The 22,348-nt window shown below is 43.7% G+C and overlaps 1 protein-coding gene across 3 annotated transcripts; it reads right to left on the bottom strand.

Annotated features, from left to right (window-relative positions):
- Positions 1-10,391: 10,391 nt before the first annotated feature.
- Positions 10,392-13,907, bottom strand: LOC125543305 (vegetative cell wall protein gp1-like). Of its 3 annotated transcripts, none has more exons than XM_048706612.1 (3): positions 12,896-13,907; positions 12,032-12,125; positions 10,392-10,788 (listed from the first exon to the last, which is right to left on the bottom strand). In XM_048706612.1, the coding sequence occupies exons 1-3, from the start codon at positions 13,571-13,573 to the stop codon at positions 10,649-10,651; spliced, it is 912 nt and encodes a 303-aa protein (XP_048562569.1). In that variant the 5' UTR covers positions 13,574-13,907; the 3' UTR covers positions 10,392-10,648. The 3 variants fall into 3 exon arrangements, with proteins under 3 accessions (XP_048562569.1, XP_048562571.1, XP_048562570.1); XM_048706614.1 differs by having other exon boundaries at positions 12,032-12,096; XM_048706613.1 differs by lacking the exon at positions 12,032-12,125.
- Positions 13,908-22,348: the final 8,441 nt, after the last annotated feature.

Below are 22,348 nucleotides of genomic sequence, written 5' to 3'. Positions count from 1 at the left end.
TGATAGAAAAAGAGAGAAGGGACAATGCTATTATCCTTTTACCACACTTGTTCTTCAAAGTAGCACCATGATCTTCATAATAGAGAGTCTCCTATGTTATCACTTTCATATACTAGTGGGAATTTTTCATTATAGAACTTGGCTTGTATATTCCAATGATGGGCTTCCTCGAAATGCCCTAGGTCTTCGTGAGCAAGCGAGTTGGATGCACACCCACTTAGTTCCTTTTGTGGAGCTTTCATATACTTATAGCTCTAGTGCATCCTTTGCATGGCAATCCCTACTCACTCACATTGATATCTATTGATGGGCATCTTCATAGCCCGTTGATACGCCTAGTTGATGTGAGACTATCTTCCCTTTTTTGTCTCCTCCTCAACCATCATTCTATTCCACCTAAAGTGCTATGTCCATGGCTCATGCTCATGTATTGCGTGAAGATTGAAAAAGTTTAAGAACACCAAAAGTATGAAACAATTGCTTAGCTTGTCATCGGGGTTGTGCATGATTTAAATACTTTGTGAGGTGAAGATAGAGCATAGCCAGACTATATGATTTTGTAGGGATAACTTTCTTTGGCCATGTTATTTTGAAGAGACATAATTGCTTAGTTAGTATGCTTGAAGTATTATCATTTCTATGTCAAAATTTAACTTTTGTCTTGAATCTTTCGGATCTGAATATTCATACCACAATTAAGAAGAATTACATTGAAATTATGCCAAGTAGCATTCCACATCAAAAATTCTGTTTTTATCATTTACCTACTCGAGGACGAGCAGGAATTAAGCTTGGGGATGCTTGATACGTCTCCAACGTATCTATAATTTTTGATTGTTCCATGCTATATTATATTCTGTTTTGGACATTATTGGGCTTCATTATACACTTTTATATTATTTTTGGGACTAACCTATTAACCGGAGGCCCATCCTAGAATTGCTGTCTTTTGCCTATTTTAGGGTTTCGCAGAAAAAGAATATCAAACGGAGTCCAAACGGAATGAAACCTTCGGGAACGTGATTTTCGGAACGAACATGATCCAGAGGACTTGGACCCTATGTCAAGACATCAACCAGGAGGCCACGAGGTAGGGGGCGCGCCTACCCCCCTGGGCGCGCCCTCCACCCTTGTGGGCCCCCTGTTGCTCCACCGACGTACTCCTTCCTCCTATATATACCTACGTACCCCCAAAATACCAGGTATGGAGCCAAAACCCTAATTCCACCCCCGTAACTTTCTGTATCCACGAGATCCCATCTTGGGGCCTTTTCCGGAGCTCCGCCGGAGGGGGCATCGATCACGGAGGGCTTCTACATCAACACCATAGCCTTTCTGATGAAGTGTGAGTAGTTTACCTCAGACCTTCGGGTCCATAGTTATTAGCTAGATGGCTTCTTCTCTCTTTTTGGATCTCAATACAAAGTTCTCCCCCTCTCTTGTGGAGATCTATTCGATGTAATCTTCTTTTGCGGTGTGTTTGTTGAGACCGATGAATTGTGGGTTTATGATCAAGTTTATCTATGAACAATATTTGAATCTTCTCTGAATTCTTTTCTGTATGATTGGTTATCTTTGCAAGTCTCTTCGAATTATCAGTTTGGTTTGGCCTACTAGATTGATCTTTCTTGCAATGGGAGAAGTGCTTAGCTTTGGGTTCAATCTTGCGGTGTCCTTTCCCAGTGACAGTAGGGGCAGCAAGGCATGTATTGTATTGTTGCCATCGAGGATAACAAGATGGGGTTTATTTCGTATTGCATGAGTTTATCCCTCTACATCATGTCATCTTGCTTAAAGCGTTACTCTGTTCTTATGAACTTAATACTCTAGATGCATGCTGGACAACGGTCGATGTGTGGAGTAATAGTAGTAGATGCAGGCAGGAGTCGGTCTACTTGTCTCGGACGTGATGCCTATATACATGATCATACCTAGACATTCTCATAACTATGCTCAATTCTGTCAATTGCTCAATAGTAATTTGTTTACCCACTGTGAATACTTATGCTCTTGAGAGAAGCCACTAGTGAAACCTATGGCCCCCGGGTCTATCTTCCATCATATTAATCTTCCAATACTTAGTTATTTTTATTGCCTTTTATTTTAGTTTGCATCTTTATCATAAAAATACCAAAAATATTATCTTATCATATGTATCAGATCTCACTCTTGTAAGTGACCGCGTAGGGATTGACAACCCCTTATCGCGTTGGTTGCGAGGATTTATTTGTTTGTGTAGGTGCAAGGGACTCGTGCATGGCCTCCTACTGGATTGATACCTTGGTTCTCAAAAACCGAGGGAAATACTTACGCTACTTTGATGAATTACCCTTTCCTCTTTAAGGGAAAACCAACGCAAGTGCTCAAGAGGTAGCAGTAGTCTTCTTGATGTTGAGTGAAGTCAACTATTCAACATATACCAATTTTTAACAGAAAGTTACTATTGTTGGCGAGCCGGCTGATTGCGAAGGTAGGTTAGTGACAAGGACTTTACTCATGATGAGAAGACTCGCTATGTAACGCCTTCGATGCGGCTATATCTCCCACGTGTCGAAGCACGACTTAAAGGCATAACCGCATTGAAAGCAATGTCGCAAGTGAGGTAATCTTCACACAACCCATGTAATACATAAGGGAAAGAGATACATAGTTGGCTTACAATCGCCACTTCACACAATTACATGAATAACGCATTACATCAACCAAATACAATTAAGGTCCGACTACGGAACCAAAATAAAAGAAGACTACCCCAAATGCTACACAAATCCCAGATCGTCCCGACTGGGCTCCACTACTGACCAACTGGAAACGGAACAACCCAATGAACACGGACTTCATCGAGCTCCTCCTTGAGCTTAGTTGCGTCACCTGCTCGGTAACATCGGCACCTGCAAACTGGTTTTGGAAGTAACTGTGAGTCACGGGGACTCAGCAATCTCACACCCTCGCGATCAAGACTATTTAAGCTTATGGGTAAGGCAAAGTTATGAGGTGGAGCTGCAGCAAGCGACTAGCATATATGGTGGCTAACATACGCAAAAGAGAGCGAGAAGAGAAGGCAAAGCACGGTCGATAAAAGTATGATCAAGAAGTGATCCTAGAACAACCTACGTCAAGCATAACTCCAACACCGTGCTCACTTCCCGGACTCCGCCGAGAAGAGACCATCACGGTAACACACGCGGTTGATGTATTTTAATTAAGGTCAACTTCAGGTTTTCTACAACCGAACGTTAACAAATTCCCATCTGCCCATAACCGCGGGCATGGCTTTTGAAAGTTCAAAACCCTGCAGGGGTGTCCCAACTTAGCCCATCACAAGCTCTCACGGTCAACGAAGGATATTCCTTCTAGCGGGAAGACCCGATCAGGATCGGAATCCCGGTTACAAGACATCCTCGACAATGGTAAAACAAGTCCAGCAAGACCACCCGATGCGCCGACATCCCGATAGGAGCTGCACATATCTCGTTCTCAGGGCACACCGGATAAGCTAAGCGTATGGGAGCCTACGTAACCCAAGTTGCCAAGGGACGGCCCCGCACGGTGCTCTGGGTTGGACCAACACTTAGACAAGCACTGGCCCGAGGGTTTAAAAATAAAGATGACCCTCAGGGTGCGCGACTCCCAAGGGAAAAAAAGGCTAGGTGGCGAATGGTAAAACCAAGGTTGGGCCTTGCTGGAGGAGTTTTATTCAAAGCGAACTGTCAAGGGGTTCCCATTATAACCCAACCGCGTAAGGAACGCAAAATCCGGGAACATAACACCGATATGACGGAAACTAGGGCGGCAAGAGTGGAACAAAACACCAGGCATAAGGCCGAGCCTTCCACCCTTTACCAAGTATATAGATCCATTAATTTAAATAAGAGATATTGTGATATCCCAACAAAATAACCATGTTCCAACATGGAACAAACTCCAATCTTCACCTGCAACTAACAACGCTATAATAAGGGCTGAGCAAAGCCGTAACATAGCAAAACAATGGTTTGCTAGGACATGGTGGGTTAGAGGCTTGGCTTATCAATATGGGAGGCATGATAAGCAAGTGGTAGGTATCGCATCATACGCATAGCAAAAGAGCGAGCAACTAGCAAGCAAAGATAGAAGTGATTTCGAGGGTATGGTCATCTTGCCTGAAATCCCGCAAGGAAGAAGAACGAGTCCATGAAGAAGACAAACGGACGTAGTCGAACAGGTCCTCACAAACGCGACGTTATCGGAACCAACCCGAAGAAGCAAACACCGGAAAGAAGCACACAACATAGTAAACAACCATCACATAACATGGCATGATGCAAAATCAAGTATGATGCATGTCCGGTTTAATGAGGCATGGCATGGCAATGTGCACAAGCAAAACTACAAGTTAAGTGGAGCTCAATATGCAACGAGTTGCATATTGACGAAACACCACAACAATTATTTAGTTCTCTCTCATTTAGGTACCCAACAATATTAAATGTTGATTAACATGGTAAGAGGTGAGGCATAACAAAACTACACCATCTAAACAATTTAAATGGGGCCGGATATAACAAATAACGAATCCGGTAAATCCCCATATGCATATATTAGGTTAGGTCCTGTTCTGCCCTATACCATATTTTTGAGTTGTTTAACATGCAAAGCAATGACACCATGATAAACTAGGCAAAATTCTACCCCATTTACATATAAAGTTTATTAAATTTGAAGTTACGGTTATTTAGCTATGAATTAAGTCATTTTAGCATGGCATAGGGGCAAATTTAAACAAACATCATTTTAAACATTTTGAACATGGGTGAAAGTGACATATTATTAAACTAGATGAAAATCTAAGCATGTTTCGTATATAAATCATTTTAAACCGATGCACGGTTTTTAAGTTATTATATGCATGAAGTTTAGGGACCCTTCTGCAAAATTGCAAAACCCTGGAAAAGATAAAATCGCGCAAAGGAAAAAAACACCTACGGGCCGATTCTAAGGCACTCTGGGCTGGAGGAGCTGTTCACCATGGGCCTTGGCCCGTTCGGTGGAGGAGGGAGGCCTGGCGCTGGCTTTGCGGTCCAGGAGGCTGGTTGGCGGATCTGGGTCACGCGACGAGAGGTCAACGCGGGCGCGGCTCCGTTGTTCTCGCATGCAGAAGCAGGGAAGGCCGGCGAGGGGCTTGGGCGCTAGGACTTGGGGCTCCGGCGAGATGGGAAGTCCGGCAACGACGGGGAGGGTCGGGACCCGACGGATCCGATGCGAAGGAGGTCGAGGAGGGCCGAGGCGAAGCACTGGCGTTCTCCTATGCTCGAAACAGAGCAAGCAGCGACCGGCGAAACAAGCTTCAGGCGCCGGGGAGGAGCAGGCGGGGCGCTGGCAGGCACGGGACGCGGCGGTTCGACGTAGTTCACCGGGACGACGGCAGCAGGCGGCGGACTTGACGCGGAGGCTGAAGATGGCGGGGTTGAGGAGGAGCTGAGGCGGCCTGCTCCGGACGGCGGCTTGCGAGGACTAGGCGTGGGCTTCGTCAGGGACGCAGGGTCGCCGGGTAGCTGGGAATGAAGGGAGGTGAGGCGAGGGACTTGGCGACGCTGGAGGTCAACCCCGACGGGGAAGGCAGGGCCCGGAAGGAGAGGGCACACGACAACTTCGGTCGTCGGCGGCCACGGCATCAGGGGCGAGCCCCTTTCATATCCTGACAGAGAAGAAATCAAACGAGGGGGGAGAGATTAGAGGAGGAAAGATAGGAAAATAGGGGAAGAAAAGGAGACGGGCGGCGACTCATCTGCTCGTCGGCAGCCGCTGAACGGAGGCGCACGGGAGCAGGGGCTGGAGGGCTCCTGGTGCTCCGGTGGTGGACTTCCCTGGCTGGCGGCGCCATGATTGGAGGAGGCAGCTGCAGGATAGCTCGGGCTCCTCTGATCGCTGGTGGAATGGGTGGATCAGGAGGGATTGGTTTTGGTTGGCTGGTGTGAAATCGAGGAGGGGATGGATCCCGAGGGATTTGGTGGAGAGGCGGCGGCGATGGGACAAAGCCCCTAGAAATTAGGGTTGGCTTGATTTGGCAGGGGGTTGGACTGTATATATGGAAATAGGATTGTGGTTGGACCCTCCGATCGTAATCGGACGATCGCGAATAATATAGCTAGGGAGTTCAAATAAGAAAACAGAGATATTTTGTAGATGTTTGGGGATGATCCGGACACAACGGTGACGACAGTCCGGGCCGGATCCGGGACAACTCTCGGATGCGCGCGAGGGGCCGATGCACTGTGCAAGGAGGGGGTTTCGGGGCCTGGAGGTTGGTAGCGGACTGTGCAGAAAGCTTTGGGCTGAGAGAAGAGAAGAGAGAGAGACCCGGCGACTGTTTCCGGAGACCGAAAACGCCCGACGTTTTGACCGACTATACTGTCGCTATAGTTTAACGGTTGGGCTATCAAACGAACTCCAAATGCGATGAAACTTGACAGGCGGTCTATCTACACTATAATAAGACCACATGCCAACTTTCAACCCAATTCGAGAACATTTTCCGGCCACTTGTAAAATAATATTTCAGACGTGCCGCGGGCGCGTGCAAGTGTGTTTGGACTCAGAACGGACAACGGATGGCACTGGGGGAACCCGGACGGATGCAGGTTTTGAAAACATGATGATGCAATGCACATGATGACAATATGAAATGCAACACGCAAGCAAATGACATGGCAACGCCGACGAATAACTGGAAGACACCTGGCGCATCGGTCTCGGGGCGTCACAACACTCCACCACTACGAGAGGATCTCATCCCGAGATCTAGAATGGCACCGGAGGGAAAAATGGAAGAGAAAGAGAAGAGGTAAAACTAAGTTGCTTCTTTGACAAACGAGTGAGACCAAAGAACCTTGAAAAGGTTAAGCCATTTCGAGAAAAGAATACAACGGAGATGAAAAATTTGAGAACACTCCGTTAGAAAAGAGGGACAAGGAAGAACAAAGTTGAAAGCACTCCGGTAGGGAAGATTAATAAGAAAGAACAAATTCGGACAGCACTCCGGTTGAAAAGAGATGCAAGGCTTGATAAGGCGAAAAGAACTTGAGCAAAGGGGCACAATACTCCGGTTAAAACAAGATAGGGAAGGAATAAGAATGATATAATTTGGACAGCACTCCGCCTGTAAATGGAAGGAATTAAACTTGACAAGATGAGAGGATACTTGAAAAAAGGACACGACACTCCGGTTAAAAGGATAAGCACGAAAAGAACATGATATTTGAGAAAACGAGATGATGGGTGAATATAGCAGCAATACAAAGCCTCCGGAAGAAATGAAAGAATGCAAAGAAAAGAATGGAGAAGAAAAACAACATGTTCTAAATTTGAGAGAGCATCCTTAAAAAAGAAGGATTGAATGGAGTTTTTGGGAAATCAACAACGAAAAGAACAGGCTTGTTGAGGCTTATGAAAAACATCTTGAGATTATGAGGTGAAATTCTGCCACTAATGGAAACAATAGATTGGATTGATATGAACAAGACGAGAAACTTATTTCATCAGGAGGATAGATGAAGAACTTGGGTCATTCGTGAGCACCATAAATAGCAAACGATCCTTAGGGAAAGCTTTATGTGAAATATAACCTAATATAACTCCAATGAAGAGATTGATGGATTTAAAATACCTCATTCTTAACAACCTGTGAATCATGAAACATGAACTCAAATTATCAAGAATAACATAATACCACCTCCAATGATATGGACGAAAGAATTGCACTCCGGATTGCAAGATGGAGAAATACTTGAGCTCCTCTGAAAAGAATCTCAATGAACACTTAGAGAATGAATTAAATCCTTGATGAACCCTCATGTAGAACCTCCGTGCGAACTCCGGTAACAAAATGATAACGAGACGAAAGGGAAGTTGAAAACACAAGGTGAAACCTTGTAATGCTTTAGATGGGTCTTCGCGACGATATAATGCGGAAAAAACTTGGAACTCCAGAAAAGAAAGGTGAAACAAATGAAAACGAGAATTTGATGAGCCTCCAGAATAAGGAATTAATCACTTGGATGAAACAAAAATAAGAATTATGTTATGCTTATCCTTCACCAATTAAATTGATGACAATGAACGGATTTGGCATATTGCTTATTCTCGTAGAAAGGATTAAGATAGATATAGCACAAACTTAAGAAGGTCTTCGACGAACCACCGGTAGAATTAGGAAACAACGAATGAATTGATATGATAAGAAAGAAGAAAAAAAAATCTTGAGCGAACCACCGTAAGCATTGCCAAAGAACGAAGTAAAGGGATAAATCACCGGAAAGGAAGTAGAGAATGAATGAAAATACTTGAGGGAAATTAGATCCACGGGAACAAAAGATCACGAGCTGATTAGAGAATATTTGAATGATGCACCCGTAAGATTTGGAGAATGATAGCTGAAAGCTGAGAATGACTAATATTTGAAAAGATGGCCTTCATAGGAAATAAATGGAAAAACAACTCATGAAATGCTCCGGGTGGGTGAAAAGAATTCTGACAATCGAAAACGATTATGAGAGGATGGTCTCGAACTAGAGCCACGAATCTCTGAGAGAACGGATAAGATATGGATGTAAAACTCTTCTTCGGTCTTCAAATTCTGATAATTACGACGGGACACACCACGAAGAATTGTTGAAGCACTCCGTAATGAAGAAGAATGGAAAAGTTGAACCAACGATGAAAAGAATTCGCCAGATCTTGGAGAAAAATGTTTGACTGATGATAATTGATACTTACGTCACACTTTAGAAGATTTGAGAAAAACTCCGGGAGAATAAGAAGAGTCGGGTAAGATCCTGGGAAAAGACCAGTGGGTTAGGGCCCACTCAAAAGAAGACACCGTTGAAATGACTTAAAAGAGAGATAGCACCGGTTGAATTAAATGGCTTGAAATTGAGATAATAACCTCGAGATATCTTCAACAATCCGGAACCAAAAGAATAGCGAGAGGTGAAAGATTATTTGGAGCACCGGCATGAGAAAAACATTTGAAACAAGGAAAAGAATATGATCAACAAAGCTTGACTTGAATCCACCGGAGAAGAAAAAGAATGACGAAAGATGAACTCGAAGCTCCGTTAGAATCTCCACGATAATTCACCGGATCGAAACTTGAAAGAAAAGGATGAAGAGACTTCACACGAATAAAATGGATAGTTGATTTAGAATTTTGATTCCTTGAAGCAAAAGGGTGGGAGGGCGGGTAAAACAAAGACAACTTGGGACGGATGAAACGAACGCCGTTGAGAAGACTTGAGTTGATCTTGCGGATGTTGAAATGATCGGATCCACTTGAAGAGAAACACACCGGTTGAAAAGGATTGACATGACAAACTCGATGATCGAGAAGGATTAGTATTCGCATTGGAGTATGAGAACACCATTTGGGGAAGGTATAGAATCAAACACTTGACATTGAAGCAACTCGAATACCACAACTCAAAACAAAACAAAGGATTGGCTTGCAAAATAAGCCGGAACAAACATATGATAGAGATTTCATTCGAAGTTTTCGTGGTGGGGCCTACACGGGCTCGATCGTACATCACCATCATGTACAAGGCAGTGCACATGACATACGAAGCGTCCTCGAGTCGGCATTGCCAAGGACTCTTTAAGACACAACGAAACCACTGTAAAACCAACCGTGAATAGGCGGACCACTAGACGTCGAACCCCAATTTCATATCATACATCTGTCAGAAAGATATCCTAAGAGCTACTTGAATTCCCACTTATAAACTTCCGAAACTTTCCGGTTATGCAATCAGGTGTTGGGGATACAGGGGAAGCATAATATCTCACCCAAAACTAGCAAATCCTACATCCAGCTGTATCCATCCTTCAACACATAACCAAGAAACCTTCGGAAATCATCTACCTCAACCTTCGAAAAGCATCTATTATACGAGTTATGGCAATACTCCCGAACTCCCGCCCCAGTACTGGGTGGCGTCGAGGTTATCTCACCAACAACTGCATAAAAGAGATTTTCGATGTCGGCAAAACTAATCTCAGGTATTCCAGAACTGCAACGATAAAATTTTGACGACAACACCTCGGAGCTCAACTCCCCGGGACACTGCCACAACCCCTAAATGACAGGAGGCACCAAGAACAATGTTCTCGTCACAAAACCATCGGAACGATTCCAAGATACCCGCGTGATCCTAATTTTTTTTTAGTGAAATTTGAGAAGAGAAGAGTCAAAACTCTACGTCAGGATGCCTCACCAGAGCAACGAAGGGACTGAAGAGTAAAAAGAAGTCCTAACTCTCCGATATATATAATTCCTAAATGACTCAAAACATTTTTCTAGACTCAACAACGCCAGTTATTCGATCAAGCAGGGGGCTCCTAAGGTCGAGGAAGGCTCTGATACAAACTTGTAAGGCCCTCGATGCGGCTATATCTCCCATGTGTCGAAGCACGACTTAGAGGCATAACCGCATTGAAAGCAATGTCGCAAGTGAGGTAATCTTCACACAACCCATGTAATACATAAGGGAAAGAGATACATAGTTGGCTTACAATCGCCACTTCACACAATTACATGAATAAAGCATTACATCAACCAGATACAATCAAGGTCCGACTACAGAACCAAAATAAAAGAAGACTACCCCAAATGCTACACAAATCCCCGATCGTCCCGACTGGGCTCCACTACTGACCAACTGGAAAACGGAACAACCCAATGAACACGAACTTCATCGAGCTCCTCCTTGAGCTTGGTTGCGTCACCTGCTCGGTAACATCGACACCTGCAAACTGGTTTTGGAAGTAACTGTGAGTCACGGGGACTCAGCACTCTCACACCCTCGCGATCAAGACTATTTAAGCTTATGGGTAAGGCAAAGTTATGAGGTGGAGCTGCAGCAAGCGACTAGCATATATGGTGGCTAACATACGCAAAAGAGAGCGAGAAGAGAAGGCAAGGCACGATCGATAAAACTATGATCAAGAAGTGATCCTAGAACAACCTACGTCAAGCATAACTCCAACACCGTGTTCACTTCCCAGACTCCGCCGAGAAGAGACCATCACGGTAACACACGCGGTTGATGTATTTTAATTAAGTTCAACTTCAGGTTTTCTACAACCGAACGTTAACAAATTCCCATCTGCCCATAACCGCGGGCATGACTTTTGAAAGTTCAAAACCCTGCAGGGGTGTCCCAACTTAGCCCATCACAAGCTCTCACGGTCAACGAAGGATATTCCTTCTAGCGGGAATACCCGATCAGGCTCGGAATCCCGGTTACAAGACATCCTCGACAATGGTAAAACAAGTCCAGCAAGACCACCCGATGCGCCAACATCCCGATAGGAGCTGCACATATCTCGTTCTCAGGGCATACCGGATAAGCTAAGCGTATGGGAGCCAACGTAACCCAAGTTGCCAAGGGACGGCCCCGCATGGTGCTCTGGGTTGGACCAACACTTAGACAAGCACTGGCCCGGGGGTTTAAAAATAAAGATGATCCTCGGGATGTGCGACTCCCAAGGGAAAAAAGGCTAGGTGGCGAATGGTAAAACCAAGGTTGGGCCTTGCTAGAGGAGTTTTATTCAAAGCGAACTGTCAAGGGGTTCCCATTATAACCCAACCGCGTAAGGAACGCAAAATCCGGGAATATAACACCGATATGACGGAAACTAGGGCGGCAAGAGTGGAACAAAACACCAGGCATAAGGCCGAGCCTTCCACCCTTTACCAAGTATATAGATCCATTAATTTAAATAAGAGATATTGTGATATCCCAACAAAATAACCATGTTCCAACATGGAACAAACTCCAATCTTCAGCTGCAACTAACAACGCTATAAGAGGGGCTGAGCAAAGCGGTAACATAGCCAAACAATGGTTTGCTAGGACATGGTGGGTTAGAGGCTTGGCTTATCAATATGGGAGGCATGATAAGCAAGTGGTAGGTATCGCAACATAGGCATAGCAAAAGAGCGAGCAACTAGCAAGCAAAGATAGAAGTGATTTCGAGGGTATGGTCATCTTGCCTGAAATCCCGCAAGGAAGAAGAACGAGTCCATGAAGAAGATAAACGGACGTAGTCGAACGGGTCCTCACAAACGCGACGTTATCGGAACCAACCCGAAGAAGCAAACACCGGAAAGAAGCACACAACATAGTAAACAACCATCACATAACATGGCATGATGCAAAATCAAGTATGATGCATGTCCGGTTTAATGAGGCATGGCATGGCAATGTGCACAAGCAAAACTACAAGTTAAGTGGAGCTCAATATGCAACGAGTTGCATATTGACGAAACACCACAACAATTATTTAGTTCTCTCTCGTTTAGGTACCCAACAATATTAAATGTTGATTAACATGTCAAGAGGTGAGGCATAACAAAACTACACCATCTAAACAATTTAAATGGGGCCGGATATAACAAATAACGAATCCGGTATATCCCCATATGCATATATTAGGTTAGGTCCTGTTCTGCCCTATACCATATTTTTGAGTTGTTTAACATGCAAAGCAATGACACCATGATAAACTAGGCAAAATTCTACCCCATTTACATATAAAGTTTATTAAATTCGGAGTTACGGTTATTTAGTTATGAATTAAGTCATTTTAGCATGGCATAGGGGCAGATTTAAACAAACAGCATTTTAAACGTTTTGAACATGGGTGAAAGTGATATTTTATTAAACTAGATGAAAATCTAAGCAAGTTTCATATATAAATCATTTTGAACCGATGCACGGTTTTTAAGTTATTATATGCATGAAGTTTAGGGACCCTTCTGCAAAATTGCAAAACCCTGGAAAAGATAAAATCACGCAAAGGAAAAAAACACCTACGGGCCGATTCTAAGGCACTCTGGGCTGGAGGAGCTGCTCACCATGGGCCTTGGCCCGTTCGGTGGAGGAGGGAGGCCTGGCGCTGGCTTTGCGGTCCAGGAGGCTGGTTGGCGGATCTGGGTCACGTGACGAGAGGCCAACGCGGGCGCGGCTCCGTTGTTCTCGCATGCGGAAGCAGGGAAGGCCGGCGAGGGGCTTGGGCGTGAGGACTTGGGGCTCCGGCGAGATGGGAAGTCCGGCAACGACGGGGAGGGTCGGAACCCGACGGATCCGATGCGAAGGAGGTCGAGGAGGGCCGAGGCGAAGCACTGGCGTTCTCCTATGCTCGAAACAGAGCAAGCAGCGAACGGCGAAACAAGCTTCAGGCGCCGGAGAGGAGAAGGCGGGGCGCCGGCAGGCACGGGACGCGGCGGTTCGACGTGGTTCACCGGGACGACGACAGCAAGCGGCGGACTTGACGCGGAGGCTGAAGATGGCGGGGTTGAGGAGGAGCTGAGGTGGCCTGCTCCGGGCGGCGGCTTGCGAGGACTAGGTGCGTGCTTCGTCAGGGACGCAGGGGCGCCGGGTAGCTGGGAATGAAGGGAGGTGAGGCGAGGGACTTGGCGACGCTGGAGGTCAACCCCGACAGGGAGGGCAGGGCCCGGAAGGAGAGGGCACACGGCAGCTTCGGTCGTCGGCGGCCACGGCATCAGGGGCGAGCCCCTTTCATATCCTGACATAGAAGAAATCAAACGAGGGGGGAGAGATTAGAGGAGGAAAGATAGGAAAACAGGGGAAGAAAAGGAGATGGGCGGTGACTCATCTGCTCGTCGGCAGTCGCTGAACGGAGGCGCGCGGGAGCAGGGGCTGGAGGGCTCCTGGTGCTCTGGTGGTGGACTTCCCTGGCTGGCGGCGCCATGATTGGAGGAGGCAGCTGCAGGATGGCTCGGGCTCCTCTGGTCGCTGGTGGAATGGGTGGATCGGGAGGGATTGGTTTTGGTTGGCTGGTGTGAAATCGAGGAGGGGATGGATCCCGAGAGGGATTTGGTGGAGAGGCGGCGGCGATGGGACAAACCCCCTAGAAATTAGGTTGGCTTGATTTGGTAGGGGGTTGGACTATATATATGGAAATAGGATTGTGGTTGGACCCTCCGATCGTAATCGGACGATCGCGAATAATATAGCTAGGGAGTCCAAATAAGAAAACGGAGACATTTTGTAGATGTTTGGGGACGATCCGGACACAACGGTGACGACAGTCCGGGTCGGGTCCGGGACAACTCTCGGACGCACGCGAGGGGCCGATGCACTGTGCAAGGAGGGGGTTTCGGGGCCTGGAGGTTGGTAGCGGACTGTGCAGAAAGCTTTGGGCTGAGAGAAGAGAAGAGAGAGAGACCCGACGACTGTTTCCGGAGACCAAAAACGCCCGACGTTTTGACCGACTATACTGTCGCTATAGTTTAACGGTTGGGCTATCAAACGAACTCCGAATGCGATGAAACTTGACAGGCGGTCTATCTACACTATAATAAGACCACATGCCAACTTTCAACCCAATCCGAGAACATTTTCCGTCCACTTGTAAAATAATATTTTGGACGTGCCGCGGGCGCGTGCAAGTGTGTCTGGGCTCAGAACGGACAACGAATGGCACCGGGGGAACCCAGACGGATGCAGGTTTTGAAAACATGATGATGCAATGCACATGATGACAAGATGAAATGCAACACGCAAGCAAATGACATGGCAACACCGGCGAATAACTGGAAGACACTTGGCGCATCGGTCTCGGGGCGTCACACGCTATTACTTTATTCTCAAATTATTTCCGTTCTCATTAAATGGTGATGTGATACGTCTCCAACGTATCTATAATTTTTGATTGTTCCATGCTATTATAGTATCTGTTTTGGATGTTAATGGGCTTTATTTTACACTTCTATATTATTTTTGGGACTAACCTATTAACCCAATGCCCAATGAAAATTGCTGTTTTTTTTGCCTATTTTAGTGTTTTGCAGAAAAGGAATATCAAACGAAGTCCAAACGGAATGAAACCTTTGGGAGCGTGTTTTTTGAACAAACATGATCTAGAGGACTTGGAGTGGACGTCAAGAAACGAACGAGGTGTCCACGAGGCAGGGGACGCGCCCTCCCCCTTGTGGGCTCCTCGTGGCTCAACTGACCTACTTCTTCCTCCTATATATATTCACATACCCCGAAAACAGCCGGGAGCACCACGAAACCCTATTTCCACCGCCGCAACATTCTGTACCCAAGAGATCCCATCTTGGGGCCTTTTCCGGAGCTCCGCCGGAGGGGGCATCGATCACGGAGGGCCTCTACATCAACTCCATGGCCCCTCCGATGATGTGTGAGTAGTTTACTTCAGACCTTCAGGTCCATAGTTATTAGCTAGATGGCTTCTTCTCTCTCTTTGAATCTACAAAGTTCTCCTCGATCTTCTTGGAGATCTATTCGATGTAACTCTTTTGCGGTGTGTTTGTCGAGATCTAATGAATTGTGGGTTTATGATCAAGTCTATCTATGAACAATATTTGATTCTCCTCTGAAATATTTTATGCATGATTGGTTATCTTTCCAAGTCTCTTTGAATTGTCAGTTTGGTTTGGCCTACTAGATTGATCTTTCTTGCAATGGGAGAAGTTCTTAGCTTAGGGTTCAATCTTGCGGTGCTCGATCCCAGTGACAGGAAGGGAAACGACACGTATTGTATTGTTGCCATCGAGGATAAAAAGACGGGGTTTATATCATATTGCTTGAGTTTATTCCTCTACATCATGTCATCTTACCTAATGCGTTACTCTGTTCTTATGAACTTAACACTCTAGATGCATGCTGGATAGCGGTCGACGTGTGGAGTAATAGTAGTAGATGCAGGCAGGAGTCGGTCTACTTGTCGCGGACGTGATGCCTATATACATGATCATGCCTAGATATTCTCATAATTATTCACTTTTCTATCAATTGCTCGACAGTAATTTGTTCACCCACCGTAATACTTATGCTATCTTGAGAGAAGCCACTAGTGAAACCTATGGCCCCCGGGTCTATTTTCCATCATATAAGTTTTCAATCTATTTTACTTTGCAATTTTTACTTTCAATCTATATCATAAAAATACCAAAAAAATTATCTTATTATTATCTCTATCAGATCTCACTCTCGTAAGTGACCGTGAAGGGATTGACAACCCCTTTATCGCGTTGGTTGCGAGGTTCTTATTTGTTTGTGTAGGTACGAGGGACTTGCGTATGGCCTCCTACTAGATTGATACCTTGGTTCTCAAAAACTGAGGGAAATACTTACACTACTTTGCTGCATCACCCTTTCCTCTTCGAGGGAAAACCAATGCAGTGCTCAAGAGGTGGCAAGAAGGATTTCTGGCGCCGTTGCCGGGGAGTCTACGCACAACTCAAGACATACCAAGTACCCATCACAAACTTTTATCCCTCGCATTACATTATTTGTCATTTGCCTCTCGTTTTCCTCTCCCCCACTTCACCCTTACCGTTTTATTAGCCCTTCTTCTGTCTGTCTTTCCATTTGCTTTGATGTCTTACTTGGCTCGTTTGCTCGTTTGTTTGGAATAGTTTTTTATTTATTGCTAAACAGAGAATCTAAGATCTATGGATCCTCATCCTCTTGATAATCTTTTTAAGAGATCCAATTATGATGAACCAATTGCTAGTGAGTTTTGTGCACTAAATTATCTTTATGAAGTTTTGCTTGAAATTCGTGAATCTAAAAATTGCGATGAAGTACTTTATGAAGTGAGTCACGATAGATCTTTTAATAAAAAGCATGATTGCAATGATGATAGTATAAATTCTATTAATGTCAATTGTGCTTATAATATGCAAAACCCTAAGCTTGGGGATGCTAGCTTTTGCTATGTCCACTACTTGTTGTAATGATCATGATTGGGGTGATTCTTCTTATGATCTTGAAAATTTATTTAAGCCCCATGATGAATATGAGATTGATAATAATGTTTGCAATAATATTGAAAGTGGGTTTGGAAGAGTGTCAACTTTAGATCCCACATATTTGGAGAATGTTCAATCTTATGAAGTTTTTGATAAAAGTGGGTTTGGAGAGGTCATGACTTTAGTTAATGTTAATCCCACTATTTTGGAAGAGTGTCAACTTTGCATACATGTGGATCGTGTTAAGAATATGTTTTTTGATAGCTATATTGTTGAATTTGATTATGATCCTACATGTAATTATTATGAGAGAGGAAAATATGGTGGTAGAAATTTTCATGTTACTAAATTACCTCTCGTTATGTTGAGATTGCTATTGTTTCTTTCTGCTTCCTTGCATATGCTAGTTTTTGCTTGCCTTGATAATTTGTTTGTCTATAAGATACCTATGCATAGGAATTATGTTAGACTTAGATTTTTTTGTCACGTGTTTTATGATGCTCTCTTTGTGCTTCAATTCTTGTCTTTCATGTGAGCATCGTTGAAATCTTATACCTAGCTATAAGGCTTTAAAGAAAAAACGCTTGTTGGGAGACAACCCAATATTTTTCCTTGCTGTTATTCAATAAATAATTCATCCATCCTCTGTTTATATGTGGTTTTATGCTTTTAATTAGTGTTTGTGCCAAGGAGAACCTTTGGGAAGACTTGGGGAAAGTCTTTGCGATCTTGCTGTAAAAAACAGAAACTTTAGCGCTCACGAGATTTGCTGCCATTTTTTACTGGAGAGTGATATTTAGTTAATTCTTTTTTCAGATGATTAATAGATAAATTCCACACGTCCAGAAATTATTTTAGAATTTTTGGGGTTCCAGAAGTATTCGAAACCTACAGATTACTACAGACTGTTCTGTTTTTGATAGATTCTGTTTTTCGTGTGTTGTTTGCTTATTTTGATGAATCTATGGCTAGTAATAGAGTTTATGAACCATAGAAAAGTTAGAATACAGTAGGTTTAACACCAATATAAATAAAGAATGAATTCATTACAGTACCTTGAAGTGGTGGTTTGTTTTCTTTTACTAACAGAGCTCATGAGATTTTGTTTTAAGTTTTGTGTTGTGAAGTTTTCAAGTTTTGGGTAAAGATTTGATGGATTATGGAACAAGGAGTGGCAAGAGCCTAAGCTTGGGGATGCCCAAGGCACCCCAAGGTAAAATCCAAGGACAACATAAAGCCTAAGCTTGGGGATGCCCCGGAAGGCATCACCTCTTTCGTCTTCGTCCATCGGTAACTTTACTTGGAGCTATATTTTTATTCGCCACATGATATGTGTTTTGTTTGGAGCGTCTTGTATGATTTGAGTATTTGATTTTTAGTTTACCACAATCATCCTTGCTGTACACACCTTTTGGGAGAGACACACACGAATTGTAATTTATTAGAATACTCTATGTGCTTCACTTATATCTTTTGAGTTGGATAATTTTTGCTCTAGTGCTTCGCTTATATCTTTTAGAGCACGGCGATGGTTCTATTTTATAGAAATAATTGATCTCTCATGCTTCACTTATATCATTTTGAGAGTCCTTTAGAACAGAATGGTAATTCACTTTGGTTATAAATTTTAAATGCTAAGAGAAGTTGGATGCTTGATAGTTGTTTTGAGATATAAAGGTGGTAATATTAGAGGTGTGCTAGTTGAGTAATTGTGAAATTGATGAATACTTGTGTTGAAGTTGGGTAGCATGCACGTATGGTAAACGTTGTGTGACAAATTTTAAGCATGGGGTGTTCTTTGATTGCTTTCCTTATGAGTGGCGGTCGGGGACGAGCGATGGTCTTTTTCTACCAATATATCCCCCTAGGAGCATGCGCGTAGTTCTTGGTTTTGATGACTTGTAGATTTTTGCAATAAGTATGTGAGTTCTTTATGACTAATGTTGAGTCCATGGATTACACGCACTCTCACCCTTACATCATTGCTAGCCTCTTCGGTACCGTGCATTGCCCTGTCTCACCTTGAGAGTTGGTGCAAACTTCGCCGGTGCATCCAAACCCCGTGATATGATACGCTCTATCACACATAAGCCTCCTTATATCTTCCTCAAAACAGCCACCATACCTACCTATTATGGCATTTTCATAGCCATTCCAAGATATATTGCCATGCAACTTTCCACCGTTTCATTTATTATGGCACGCATCATCATTGTCATATTGCTTTGCATGATCATGTAGTTGACATCATATTTGTGGAAAAGCCACCATGCTTAATTTTTCATATGTGTCACTCTTGATTCATCGCAATCCCGGTACACTGCCGGAGGCATTCACATAGAGTCATATTTTGTTCTAAGTATCGAACTGTAATTCTTGAGTGGTAAGTAAATAAAAGTGTGATGATCATCATTAGAGCATTGCCCCATGTGAGGAAAGGATGATGGAGACTATGATTCCCCCACAAGTCGGGATGTGACTCCAGACGAAAAAAGAGGCGATAAGAAAAGGCCCAAACAAAAAAAGAGAAGGGACAATGTTACTATCCTTTTTCCACACTTGTGCTTCAAAGTAGCACCATGATCTTCATGATAGAGAGTCTCTTATTTTGTCACTTTCATATACTAGTGGGAATTTTTCATTATAGAACTTGGCTTGTATATTCCAATGATGGGCTTACTCAAATGCCCTAGGTCTTCATGAGCAAGCAAGTTGGATGCACACCCACTTAGTTTCTTTGATGAGCTTTCATATATTTATAGCTCTAGTGCATCCGTTGCATGGCAATCCCTACTCCTTGCATTGACATCAATCGGTGGGCATCTCCATAGCCCATTGATTAGCCACGTCAATGTGAGACTTTCCCCCTTTTTGTCTTCTCACACAACCTCAATCATCATATTGTATTCCACCCATAGTGCTATGTACATGGCTCACGCTCATATATTGCGCGAAAGTTGAAAGAGTTTGAAAAGGCTAAGTATGAAACAATTACTTGGCTTGTCATCGGGGTTGTGCATGATGAGAGCATTTTGTGTGACGAAAATGAAGCATGGCCAAATGATATGATTTTGTAGGGATAAGTTTTCTTTGGCTATGTTATTTTGATAAGACATAATTGCTTGATTAGCATACTTGGAGTATTACTATTTTTATGTCAACAATAAACTTTTATTTTGAATCTTTCGGATCTGAACATTCATGCCACAATAGAAAAAAATACATTGAAGAACATGCTAGAAAGCATTCCACATCAAAAATTCTGTTTTTATCATTTACCTACTCGAGGACGAGCAGGAATTAAGCTTGGGGATGCTTGATACGTCTCCAACGTATCTATACTTGGAGTGGACGTCAAGAAATGAATGAGGTGTCCACGAGGCAGGGGGCGCCTACCCACTGGGCGCGCCCTCCCCCCTCGTGGGTCCCTCATGGCTCAACCGACCTACTTCTTCATCCTATATATGTTCACATACCCCGAAAACATCCGGGAGCACCACGAAACCCTATTTCCACCGCCGCAACCTTCTGTACCCAAGAGATCCTGCTACCTCTTGAGCATGCGTTGGTTTTCCCTTCAAGAGGAAAGGGTGATGCAGCAAAACAGTGTAAGTATTTCCCTCAGTTTTTGAGAACCAAGGTATCAATCCAGTAGGATACCACGCGCGAGTCACCTCGTACCTACACAAACAAATAAGAACCTCGCAACCAACGCGATAAAGGGGTTGTCAATCCCTTCACGGCCACTTGCAAGAGTGAGATCTGATAGAGATAATAATAATAAGATAAATATTTTTGGTATTTTTATGATATAGATTGAAAGTAAAGATTGCAAAATAAAATAGATTGGAAACTTATATGATGGAGAATAGACCCGGGGCCATAGGTTTCACTAGTGGCTTCTCTCAAGATAGCATAAGTATTATGGTGGGTGTACAAATTATTGTCGAGCAATTGATAGAAAAGCGAATAATTATGAGAATATCTAGGTACGATCATGTATATAGGCATCATGTCCGTGACAAGTAGACCGACTCCTGCCTGCATCTAGTACTATTACTCCACACATCACCGCTATCCATCATGCATCTAGAGTATTAAGTTCATAAGAACGGAGTAACACTTTAAGCAAGATGACATGATGTAGAGGGATAAACTCATGCAATATGATATAAACCCCATCTTTTTATCCTCGATGGCAACAATACAATACGTGCCTTGCTGCCCCTACTGTCACTGGGATCGAGCACCGCAAGATTGAACCCAAAGCTAAGCACTTCTCCCATTGCAAGGAAAACCAATCTAGTAGGCCAAACCAAACTAAAAATTCGAAGAGACTTGCAAAGATAACCAATCATACATAAAACAATTCAGAGAAGATTCAAATATTGTTCATAGATAAACTTGATCATAAACCCACAATTCATCGTCTCAACAAACACACCGCAAAAAGAAGATTACATCGAATAGATCTCCACAAGAGAGAGAACTTTGTATTGAGATCCAAAAAGAGAGAAGAAGCCATCTAGCTAATAACTATGGACCCGTAGGTCTGAGGTAAACTACTCACACATCATCGGAGCTATGGTGTTGATGTAGAAGCCCTCCGTGATCGATGCCCCCTCCGGCGGAGCTCCGGAAAAGGCCCCAAGATGGGATCTCACGGATACAGAAGTTACGGCGGTGGAATTATTGGCTCCGTATCTGGTATGTTTTGGGGTACGTAGGTATATATAGGAGGAAGAAGTAGGTCGGTGGAGCCACGAGGGGCCCACGAGGGTGGAGGGCGCGCCCAGGTAGGCGCACCCCCCTGCCTCGTGGCCGCCTCGTTGATTGCTTGACGTCCACTCCAAGTCCTCTGGATCAAGTTTGTTCCAAAAATCACTCTCCCAAGGTTTCATTCCGTTTGGACTCCGTTTGATATTCCTTTTTCTGGAAACACTGAAATAGGCAAAAAAAACAATTTGGGTTGGGCCTCCGGTTAATAGGTTAGTCCCAAAAATAATATAAAAGTGTAAATAGCCCATTAAACATCCAAAACAAAATATATAATAGCATGGAAGCAATCAAAAATTATAGATACGTTGGAGACGTATCAAGCATCCCCAAGCTTAATTCCTGCTCGTCCTCGAGTAGGTAAATGATAAAAACAGAATTTTTGATGTGGAATGCTACCTAACATAATTTTCAATGTAATTTTCTTTATTGTGGCATGAATGTTCAGAAAGATTCAAGACAAAAGTTTAATATTGACATAAAAATAATACTTCAAGCATACTAAAGCAATCATGTCTTCTCAAAATAACATGGCCAAAGAAAGTTATCCCTACAAAATCATATAGTCTGGCTATGCTCTATCTTCATCACACAAAGTATTTAAATCATGCACAACCCCGATGACAAGCCAAGCAATTGTTTCATACTTTTGATGTTCTCAAACTTTTTCAACTTTCACGCAATACATGAGCGTGAGCCATGGACATAGCACTATATGTGGAATAGAATGGTGGTTGTGGAGAAGACAAAAGGAGATAGTCTCACATCAACTAGGCGTATCAACGGGCT

The sequence above is a fragment of the Triticum urartu genome, chromosome 3 (assembly GCF_003073215.2).
Source record: "Triticum urartu cultivar G1812 chromosome 3, Tu2.1, whole genome shotgun sequence".
In the NCBI taxonomy this organism is placed as follows: Eukaryota; Viridiplantae; Streptophyta; class Magnoliopsida; order Poales; family Poaceae; genus Triticum; species Triticum urartu.
The sequence above is the reverse complement of the archived record's forward strand: the minus strand, read 5'-3'. Positions and strand labels throughout refer to the sequence as shown.